This window comes from Mercenaria mercenaria, chromosome 7 (assembly GCF_021730395.1).
Source record: "Mercenaria mercenaria strain notata chromosome 7, MADL_Memer_1, whole genome shotgun sequence".
Classification (NCBI taxonomy): Eukaryota; Metazoa; Mollusca; class Bivalvia; order Venerida; family Veneridae; genus Mercenaria; species Mercenaria mercenaria.
This window is the reverse complement of record NC_069367.1, coordinates 31,647,653-31,659,673: the sequence shown is the minus strand read 5'-3', so window position 1 is coordinate 31,659,673 and position 12,021 is coordinate 31,647,653. Positions and strand designations below refer to the sequence as shown.

The 12,021-nt window shown below is 34.4% G+C and overlaps 1 protein-coding gene across 1 annotated transcript; it reads left to right on the top strand.

Annotated features, from left to right (window-relative positions):
* The first annotated feature begins 1,954 nt into the window (after positions 1–1,954).
* Positions 1,955–7,076, top strand: LOC128558500 (uncharacterized). Its single transcript, XM_053547987.1, has 2 exons — positions 1,955–2,087; positions 4,635–7,076. The coding sequence occupies exon 2, from the start codon at positions 4,668–4,670 to the stop codon at positions 6,435–6,437; it is 1,770 nt and encodes a 589-aa protein (XP_053403962.1). The 5' UTR covers positions 1,955–2,087; positions 4,635–4,667; the 3' UTR covers positions 6,438–7,076.
* Positions 7,077–12,021: the final 4,945 nt, after the last annotated feature.

Sequence of the window (12,021 nt, the reverse complement as noted above, 5' to 3'; positions counted from 1 at the left end):
TACAAATAAGGGGTTTATGCCTTTAGAGCATTAGTAAGTTGATTTTTAACATCACTGACGATGTTTAAAGAATAAAAAGTGCAGTTTTGCAGTTTTTGTTAAAAAGCTGAAAAAAAATCTCCAAGGCCATAAAAACATTCAGAGTCTGGCCAAAAGTTTAGAGTTGGTTAGGATACTGGAAACAAAATTATTTAGGCTTAGCTATGGCTGCCAGAGGGTAGTCCATCACTTTTCCATACATATATACAGTATTCCTATTTCCTATTGCCATATAATGGATAAATCTTGTCAGAAAACACAGGCCAAAATTCAAAATAATTTTACAGATATTTTACATGTGTGACCCACTACCAAAATTGTGCACCAAATCTTGAAAATCGGGTAAGCAATCTAGGACTAACACGGCCCTCTTGTTTTAGTTGTTCCCCATTTTTAGACTAATTACTTTTTTGATTGGTTTAACGTTGAGCCGACACAACCTAAGATTATATGACGACGTCCCAGCTTTAGTAGTGTAGGAAGGCCATCAGAGCTTAAATGGATAAATCTTGAACCAACTTTTTGACGGATCTTCATCAAACTTGGTCTGTAGCATCATTGTAGGGTCCTCTCCAAAGATTTTCAAATTGGGGTACTTGACACCTTTTAGGAAATATGTTTAAACAACAACTTCTCGTGAACAGCTAAATGTATCTTCACCAAACCTCCAAATTTGTTCAAACGTGGACAGTTGGTACCTTTTAGGTTCCGCTAGTGCTAAAAATAGAAATACTTTGAAATGATTTCTACTCATGAAGTAGACTTGATCTGTAGCATTATTGTAAGGCCACCTCCCAAATTTGTTGAAATAAGGTAGCTAATGGCCCCTATTAGGGGCCACTGGAGTTAAAAATAGAAATGCGTTTTTATGACTTCTTCTCATGAACCACTCGATGGATCTTCATTAAGTAGAAATACCTGTAAATGACTTCTTCTAATCAGCTTGATAAATCTTCATTAAACTTTGTTGCATCATTGTAAGTTTTGCTCCAAAAGACAAATTGAGACACGTGGCCACTTTTAGCGGCATGTACAGCTATATTTAATACCTTTAAATATTTTTTTTCTCGCGAACCACTGGATGCATCTTCATCAAGTTTGGTATGTAACATCGTAATAATATCCTCTTTAGATTATTTGCAAGTTAGGGCACTTGGCCCCTTTTTGGGAACGCTGGAGTTAAAAATAGAACCATTTTAAAGACCTTCTCGAAGTGCATGTTTTGTTTTTTCCAATCAATTTTAAAAACCTAAGAAGCGTATTGTGAAAAAACTGGTATTTAAAACCTTTGCATTGTGATAGTGTTAGGTTGGAACGGCTTCAATTAGTCGAGAACTGCTCTTGTTAGTGTTTTACCATTGAAAAAAATGTATTTGATATTGTTCACATTTTTCACTTTTCACTTTGAAGATACATTGAACTAATATATGTCACTCTATTATTTCAATAATTCACAGAAAATGAAAACCTGTTATGACTGTATCTGTTAGTCTTCAACGTCTATAAGGAAAAATGGGCCCTCCGTGGCCGAGTGGTTAAGGTCGCTGACTTCAAATCACTTGCCCCTCACTGATGTGGGTTCGAGTCTCACTCGGGGCGTTGAGGAAGCCATCTAGCTGGCTTACGGAAGGTCGTTGGTTCTACCCAGGTGCCCGCTCGTGATGAAATAATGCACTGAGGGGCACCTGGGGTCTTCTCCCACCATCAAAGCTGCAAAGTCGCCATATGACCTATAATTGTGCCGGTACGACGTTAAACCCAACGAAAAAAAAACTATAAGAAGAGGTCAAAAGGACCAGTTTCTATAGGTGGATTGATCATTATAGCGTTTTATTGTAAGATAAAATGGGTTAAAACGATGTCTACCCCGAGATTACAACAATTTTGTGTAGTTAGACAGTATATTAGACCAAGTCCAAGTTGAACAAGGAAGTAAAATTTGACATTTTTCTACGAAATCAATTAAACTGCGTTTTCAACAAACAAAGCGCATTGGAATGTCAGTAGTGTATAAACATACACAGTTTCCGGAAAAATCGTTATAACATGTAAGTACTAAGATCTAGTTTTGACTTCTGCTGTTAGATACGTATTGTTAAACCTCTTTTTAACATTGTTTAAGTTCCAGTAACTGAACACAATGAATTCATATCAAGTAAATATTTGACCTTTTGCGTTGTTCATTTTTATGAACGTTACAATGATTCATATTTAGATCATTATGTCTGGTTATTTTACTGCTTTTTGTTTAAACGACAAGTCCATACAATTATATGTATATATTACAAATAAATTTATGGAACGCCACAGCTGTCTTATGTTATCACGCTACGTGTGTCTTTAACTTGTCGAGACAGTGTCTTATTACAGTGTGATGTTAACTTAGTAACATGGTAATGTAACATAATTGTTAACATAATAAAATACTGTTTTGACAAGATAACACCTTAGTTTCACAAGATAACATAGCTTTTTAACATAAAAATATGCCCAGTAGATCACATGGTACTTTGACAATAAAACATAGCTGCTTTTTAAAATAATGGCATGGTCGGTAGTCAAGGTCACATAGTACTTTGATTAGAAAACATAGCTTTTAACATAACACAGCATGCTCTGTAGTCAAGATCACATAATACTTTGACAAGAAACATAGATTTTTAACATAATAGCATGGTCGATAGTCTAGATCAACATAGCTTTTAACACAATAGATACTGTTTTGACAAGTTAGCGCCACAGTTTGACAGGATCTCATATCTTTTAACATTATAGCACGCTTAGTAGACACGATTGCATGATAATTTAACAAGATAACATAACGCGTGTTAACATAATGGCACGATCGGCAGTCAAAATCATGCGGTAACTTCACAAGATAACAATAGCATAGATCTTTAACATAATAACACTGCCGACAAAGTCACACTTAAAATATTAACATGGCTAGCTGACATAATAATACACTATTTGGGCATGTTAACACCACAGGCTGACATGATATCATAGCTATATAACATAATGAGACACTGTTTCGATACGTAGCGTAGCTTTTTAAGTTTTTAAAATTTTAACATAAATTAATTAATTACTGTTTTGATAAGTCAACATCACGCATTAACATGATTACATGAAATACCCGGCATAAGACCTCTGCGGCGTTCAATATGAAAGTTATATCAAAGTGTGTAAACTTGTAAAACGACCTCTGGTATGGTAAGTTGACATACATATTTTGTAATTATCATCGTACAGTAAAGTTTCGAAAAGCTTAATGTTCAACAACGGTTTTGAATCGTAAAAAAATAAGCATCCTGCACATGCACGCACGCACGCACGCACACACACACGCACACGCGTATATAACATGTTACTTGATTTTGGAGCTTAAGGATAACATGGTGTAATAGCCATATTTCATATCTTGTAACTGGATGGTAATATTTAAATGAGATTTAGTCACTTTAAAGACATTCAAAATTAAAAACGTTTCACCAAGAGATTTTTCGATTTTTTTTTTCATTTTTGGGGGAGATAATCGAATCGGTATTGAAGTTAACATTGATGCCTATGGGAAATATATAATTTCTTTGATTATGAGGATTATGAGAATCTGAGCTTGAAGTGAGAAAAATTTGCGGTAGAAAGCTGCATTATATGATTCTGATACAAATATCAAAAAGAAATCTAAAATTCCCGTCGGGAAAAGGAGAAAATTATTTTTTTCTAGTTTTCATGGGAGATAACTCATGAAAAACCAAAATTATCAGGGGAGGTAATCTAAAGGAAATTTTTGAGAACTTCTGTCACTATATAATTAGTCAATATGCACCTTATTTCTATTGTTTGACATTTTCAAAGCTTACATTATCAAGTTGTATGTACACTTTTGGTGAAATTGAGGCCTATTACGGGTAGTCATCCTTAAAATTCAAGTCCTAAATAGATAGAATACAAAAAGCATAATATTTCAATATGTGATATGGTTTAAATGGTAAAATATACGATCAATATAATCGTGTTGAAAACATGTTATAAACTTTAACAACTTTAGTATTTAATAGGTCATGTACAATAGGGTAGGCAAAGAAAAGAAAGGAGATATCGTATCTGCGTTATCAGCCAATATTTTATCAGTATGCCCAAGTGTAAGATATGCTGTGTTTATTCATTAAAATATTTTATCATTAGATATTAACTTTAGATTTACCAAATCAAACATGATGATCTCCTCAATGTTTTTAACTTGGTTCAACATGTCTGTCAAGCTGCATTCATGATTAAATTTCATGTCGTAATTTAAGAGTCATTGTTAAAAAGACTGCCAGTCATTTTAAGGTAGTACGAAATAATACAATGCATATACTGTGTTTTTTTTTCAACTATAAAACATGAGCATAATATAGCTTTAAAGTTTACATTTCTATAACTGTATAATAATGAAACATCGAGGAGCAATTAAATATGTTCAAGTTCAAACAATTAAAATCTGTAAGAAGGTCCTTTTGGAATCATAGAAATAGCTTCATTAAAGTGATCGGGGTAAATCTATCACCGAGGGATAATTATTGTATTTTCAACGAATTTTGTTTCAGATGAGGGGCGAGTTAGTGGAAATATAGAAGAAAATGGAGGTTTCTGGTCGAAAGCCTGAAAGGTCATTCAAGGACACTGTAGGAAGATCGTCTGCTGAAGATGTAGAAGTCTTCTGTCAACCATGTAGCAGCGATGGAGACTGGTTGGTTGCAAAGGGTTACTGTGAAAACTGCAACGAATATTTGTGTGCTACGTGTTTGAAGGTTCATCGTAAACAAGCGATGTCCAAAAATCATAAAGTCCTTGAAGGTGAAGACATGCCAAAGGCCCGGATGTCATCTATGACACTTAATGCTTGTTCTGAGTTGTGTGCCAAACATACAAATGAAATAATGAAATTCTATTGCTCAACACATGATGTAGTGGGGTGCGGGGATTGCATGGTTCTGGATCATAAATCGTGTAAAGTGGATCGTATACAAGATATATCAATGAACTACCTCAATGGCGCTGAACATCAAGAACTCCAACAGAAGGTAGACCAGTTCCTACAGAACATAGAACAAGTAAAGAGACAGATACAAACCAATGACAAAAGCATTCAACAAACATACATCAAAGCAGTAAATGATGTAAAATCATTCAAGAAAGAAATACTGGATTATCTAGATAAGGCAGAGGCGGACATGCTGGCGGAATTGAACAAAAGGAAAAGGAGTGACGAAAAGCTGATATCAGATTTGAAAGAGCATGAAAAGACCATGAGAAGTAATGTCCAAGAGTTGCATGAGAAACTACAACTACCTTTAAATCATGCAAATGAATTATTTGTAGCAGCAAAAGAAATGAAGGAAAGAATCACGCGCATAGGTGACGGCTTAAAGCAGTTGCAACAAGACTGCCAGTTCAAGCAGTGTGCGTTTGTTTGTTCTAAACACATCAAAGAAATGGTCGCATCTCAGTTTAAGCTAGGTGAACTACTGGTAAAGAGGGCAGTAACAGGACAGATAATGGTAAATAAGACTTTTGTGGATAAGAAAGATATTACAAAAATGGAACTGCTGTTTGATTGTGAAATTGGAATAAAGGCATCGGATGACACAGAAGATTGTAGCATTAATGCCTGTGCTCCTATTTCGTACAATCGGATAATATTAGCAGACCGTAGTAACAAATGCTTGAAAATTGTTGATATTGAAAACAGAAATATAGTAGAAAAATACAAACTTCAAAGCGGACCGAGTGGACTGGCAGTAATTACTAAGAATCGTATTGCTGTAATACTTCCTGATGAACAGAAAATACAGTTTCTGACACTCCTGGAGTGTGACAAAATCACTGAAAGCAACGCCATAAAATTGAAAGGCAAGTGTTGGCAAATTGCTTGTCAAGAAAATAAGATAATGGTGTTATACCGTGATCATGTTGTTATTCTGAATATGGATGGACAAGAGATAAAAGCTATATACAATCCCAAAATGAAATTTCTTCATGACATCGCTCCTGACTCTAAATCTCTTTATATTTCTAATGGCCGCTATGAAGCAGGGAATGTTTTCAGATTTGATTTTGAAGGCAATCTTATTGCAACATACAAGGATAAGGATCTCTCAAATGTTAGAGGACTTTGTGTAACAAGAGATGGTACAATTCTTGTATGTAACTGGGAAGATTGTGGAAGTATTCATATGATTTCACAAGAGTGCAAGAAGATCAAAGACATTTTGAAGTATAATGTTCATGTTAATCGTCCATGGTGCGTTTCGTTCTGCGACGAAACAAACAGACTTTTTCTTTGTGAAACTTCAAGTACACTTGATCCAAAACTGAAAAATGTTATAAACATATTCCAATTCAAATAATACCAAAATTAATTAAAAAAAAAACCTGATCCTAAACTAAAGAACGTTATAAACATATTTCAATTTGAATAATAACAGAACTAATTTAGCAAGTTCAGATTTGAAGCGGAATTTTGAATTACTGCTTAAACAGCCACACTTTATGAGTTTTACTACCTACATGTTTAGAAAATGATTTGACATTGACGGTCACGTGTTGATATCACACTAGGTTTCCTACATCGCAATCTACTGGAATTCTTTCGGTGTCTCTACCATTCAGAATTAATATTAATGCGCATAAAATTTTGAAAAGTAGAGCAAATTTGAAGATATTGTGGCTATCTACTTTTACTCTCATTAACATTTGTGTAAATGCATGCTATAGACTCTGCATTCACATGGATTCAGCACGAACTCCACTTGCACATGAGACAAAGGTTATGCTTCAAGGGAAGAGACAAAAACACACCATATTAGTTCAGAGTTTTTGAAAAATGATAAATGCATATAAAAAAATTTGTATGCAAGTTGCAAGAATGATATATTTGCCATAAATGAATGTTGTGTTTGCATTTGTCAACAGTGTAAATTGTTCAATAGTGATTATTGTTAGTATATCACAACTTTAGTACGTATATAAAAGTGCTTGTCTTTTTATTTTTGCGGTACCATCAAGAGAGTTTGCATGATATAAGTATTTTAGTGCACTGTTTTTCAGTAAAGTATTATAACGTTCAAGTTACATTAGTCAAAAACATGGTCGTCAGAGCTGAAAATAGGAAAATCGTATAAAACAAAATGCTCAAAGTGATTATGTCTTAGACTAGCTGAAAAGCTATGGTAAATAGTCTTTGTTAAAGCCATAGAGCTGCTGAGACCTATATTTTTGTCTGTTCCGCATGGAAGGTATACATTTGTCCAATTACATGCCAGTAATAAATATTCGTATCATTCACTAAGGAAAACCAGTGTCTAAAATGGTGTGCCTTAAATAGACTTTATATTATACCAGCACCATTATGACGTCATAATTCATATAAACAGTCATCGTCAGCTATTTTATCGATAGGCAAAAATGATCTTATACGTCCGTCTGTGAATGCCAGCTGTTTTCCTAACCCTTGGGACAGCACAGGTAGTCTCGTTAGCTCAGCTCGGTTTGTCATTCCATTTGTTCCTTAGGTAGGAAAACCCCTGTCTTACACAGTCACCTTATAATCTAATATAAATTTTTCCTCTGGCTAGCTGTGCTCCAAACAAATGTGCCGAATGCCTATGGTCGACCTAATATATACTGTCCTCGCTGGCTTGGCACGAAAAGGTGATTGCCTTCCAGTATAACTTTGTCTTTCCTCGTTAATTAGACAATAATGAATATCCTGTTTGTTTGTTTGTAACCTTATTCATAGCCGTCATCGGAAACCCATATGGACTCCTCTAGAAGACTGGTGTTAAAATTAGTTGAAGGATTTAGTAAAATACTGAAATTCCAGAAGCTTGTCTTGTTCTGTAACGTGCAAGGTTTAAAGCACCCATACACTTGACTCTTATCGCAATGTTAGTTAATTAATTTGGATGAGCAGGTACTCGAACAAAATACTCCTGGTTGTAGCTAGACAGAGTTACACTGGACCATTGCGTCTGCTGTAATGAATTATCTTTAATTTTGTTCGTGTAAGCTTATTTATAGTCGCCATTGGTAACTCATGGACGACTCCTCCAGAAGACTGTTCGCAATATTTTTGAGGGAGGATAGTACAAGATTCAGGAGACGCTCAAATTCCAGAAGCGACTCTGATTCTTTCGCGTACCAGGTGTAAAGCACCCGTATACAGGAATCTTATCCTAATGTTAGTACTACTGAGACGAATTCACGACCCCCGAAATTATCTGCTAGCAGCTGACCGCCAATTGATACCTCAGCAATCATGTGCTATTTATAGGAGCGCGTTCTAGTTGATTGCTTTTCTGGTTGGTCTGAATTCGTATGTATATATATGTGTGTGTGTTTTTACAGCGGTTACCTACTCTAACAATTGACTGGTTTCCATTAAACATTGCATCAGATATAATGCGTGATACTGGGATACAGCTTTGACAGAAATAATTCAAATCAACAGTAAAGTACCCGTGTCTTATTATTTACAGCAATTCAGCTATAATCATACATGAAGCAATTGTAAAATGCAAAGAGAGTCATGTACTAATACTTTTTGTTTATCCACGTTATCAATACATCCAAAATACAAATTATTCTGACAAATTATTATTCTAGCCGTTGATCCGATTTAAAAATCACAATTAATGTTCATTAAAGGTGGACTCTCTTCCAAGATTATTCAAATTATATATGTATATATATTTTTTTTGGGAAGTGGGGAATGGGGGCTACCGCCGTTTTTCAACAGTATTTCAGGTATGTAACGGCAGGTAGTTAATCTAACAGTGTTCCTAGATTCTGTACCTGTACAAACGTGTTCTCCGAAAGTAACTGTCATCTTCCCTGAATCAAATGTGGAGGACGAAGTATTTCGAAGAATTATTTCAGACAGAATGTTTTTGTTTTTCAAATCGTCACGGAGAACATACGCTTCGTCAGGCATCGAACTCACGACCCAACGATCTGTTGATCTTCCCTTTCCCTATTGGATTCATGGACGCAAAGAGCGTGGCAAATTGTTCCTATTAAAACAATTTTGACCCGATTTCGAAAAAAATATTACAGAAGTGCACCTTAAAGTTCCACAAGGCCCTTAATTTTATGTTAAAAACTATGGAAGCCCTGAAGGGACAATTGATTTCCGTAGAAGTCAGGAGTGCGGAAGTTAGAAGAGGGAAGTAAGAAGTCAAGAAGTCGGAAGTAAGAAGTGTGGAAGTTGGAAATCAGAAGTCGAAAGTCAGGAAGTTAGAAGTGCGGAAGTTAGAAGTCAGAAGTGCGGAAGTTAGAAGAAGGAAGTAAGAAGTCAAGAAGTCGGAAGTAAGAAGTGTGGAAGTTGGAAATCAGAAGTCGAAAGCCAGGAAGTTGGAAGTCAGAAGTGCGGAAGTTAGAAGTAGGAAATAAGAAGTCAAGAAGTCGGAAGTAAGAAGTGTGGAAGTTGGAAATCAGAAATCGAAAGTCAGGAAGTTGAAAATCAGAAGTGTGGAAGTTAGAAGTCAGAAGTGCGGAAGTTAGAAGTAGGAAGTAGGAAGTCAAGAAGTTGGAAGTGAGAAGTACGGAAATCAATTGTCCCTCCAGGGCTTCCATAAAAACAGATAATGTTGCTGTCCAAATAGAGACTACACATAATTGAATAATTAGAAAAATGCTACTTTCAATATTACACATGAAATTATGAAGTCAATGTCAGAAAGGAAGATAATGAAAATAGTGCATTTTATGCATTGTAGTACTTTCTATTATGTTAATCATATAGTCAAACCTATCACAAATGCATGAAAAACAATTTATCAAACATTGGATTTAACATGAAAATAATATATTTTTGTACATAACAAAAAATGTGGCAATCACACCCTTTAAATGATCCTCTACCAAGATTTTTCAAATTATTCTGATCGTCCAGAAATGGCCAATAGTATATCATGGCAGAAACGGCAGGTCCGATTTTTGAAAGGATTTCAAAGATCAGGTTTTCATATTGAGTTTTGTTACATTTTTACATCTATTTTTATAACCGGGGGAAGTCTTATTATTATCATGAAGAAGAGTACTTCCGTGTCTTGAAACAAATTACACTTTTCCTTACCTACAGCATAATTTAAAGTACAAACTACTTTTCTAAAGAGAATGGGTAAAACTTTAACTATGTGTAAATTTCCATGATGTCTACGAGTATAACACATAATTGCTGCTGATTCACAGGACATCGCAATTATTTGTCGTACAAAATAAGAAGATTATGTTATAAAACCTGACAAAACAAAGCGTTTAATTAGACTCAGAATTGACGAACAGAACTTGGACAACATTTTGTTTGACAGCTTTTGTACATATACATTCCACAACATATATTTACAATGTTTATTATAACTATGAATTTATGGTTTCTTTGTCGATTTTTTAAGTTATTTTAACCTTTTGTAACATATTAACTTTGAACATAAACTCATTCACAATGTGTACGTGCAGCTAATTCGTTAAACTTGATACCTATAAAGCTAACAGTAACAAAAAGATTACAGTGTTCACAAAACACATTAACTGTTCAATCTTGATAAACACAAAGTCTTATACATAATAGTACCATTTTCACCAGCATCAAAAGCAATTCTGCTATCATTGCCAAGGTCATACTGCCAACAGCTATAGCGATTATGACATGTTCAAATAATGAACTTGTATAAGCTTCAAAAGCTGATTGTTACACATATTCAGATAGAACAAATTGGGAAAACACCTAAAAGAGTAGGAAGTTTTTCTCACTTTTTTTTCAAATTCTAATCAAAGCTGATGTACAGCTAGCCACTAACTCAAAATTGAGAAGACTATTCACACATTTTTTAATTTCATTTCGTAAAGACTTGTTTTGCTAGATAACTACTAAAATCTTGCTTGCTTAAGGAATACTAAATGTGTACAAAACCACATTTATTCACTATCGTTGATTTATTTTTTCGAAATATTGTGTATTGCTAGACAAGTGAGCCTAAACCACGATCACAGTAGAGGGTTTTCTGTAAGTTAATGTTTTGAAAAACCAGTCTTTAACTATCGAATGTTTCTAATGTGTTGTCTATAACCGAATATAGAAACAACTCAGTATTAACTATTCATAAACAATTGTTTTTGCATTTCTTGATAAAGATTTATTTCCAGTCAAATCTATACAAATCAAAAGCCACTCTAAATGTAAAAATCCGCATCTAAATTAACAACTGTCTTCTGTGGCATAGATTTGAAAAATATTTAAGGGCTCTGTTTCTCTTTTTAATCAACATATTTCCGTGGTCCAATGGTCAAAATCATATCAATCGATCCCTAACACATTTGGATTGAACCATGACATAGGTCTAGTTTTCCATGTAATTAGTCTTCTACTTGATTGAGCAAACTTTCTACCATGTGACCTTTTATGTCTGATGTAATGTTCAGAGCCGAATCTGGCTCTTTCAAAGCTATTAAAGCCGGAAAGGTGCCCCTATTAGCTGTCGGACTGACACAGTCCAAAATGGAAACGGACATATCCAAAAATAGCAAATAACACAATGACTTAAACACAAGAGTAACATATAGAGAGGCATATTAAAGAACTCGCTGTCTATTGCCATTGTTGTATTTTATATAAAAAGCTTTTTTTTTTTAAATAAACGGATAAAAAACATCTTATAAACAAACGTAACATTCAGGGGACGTATATTCAATATTGACTAGTTATTTTGTCAAATGTCTTTAAAAACATCTTAATTTTATTCTACGGCATTGAGTTGATTTAACTGATTTCCTGTCATCTTTACTATTCATGAGTAAAAATGAACAATGTTCAGATACTAGAACTGATTTCTAACAGGACCTTTAATCTTTCAGAATGAGAAAGGATACTGAAGTAATAAAAAGAAATTCGTCCAAGCTCTTTATTGACATCATTAATCAAACTACATAATA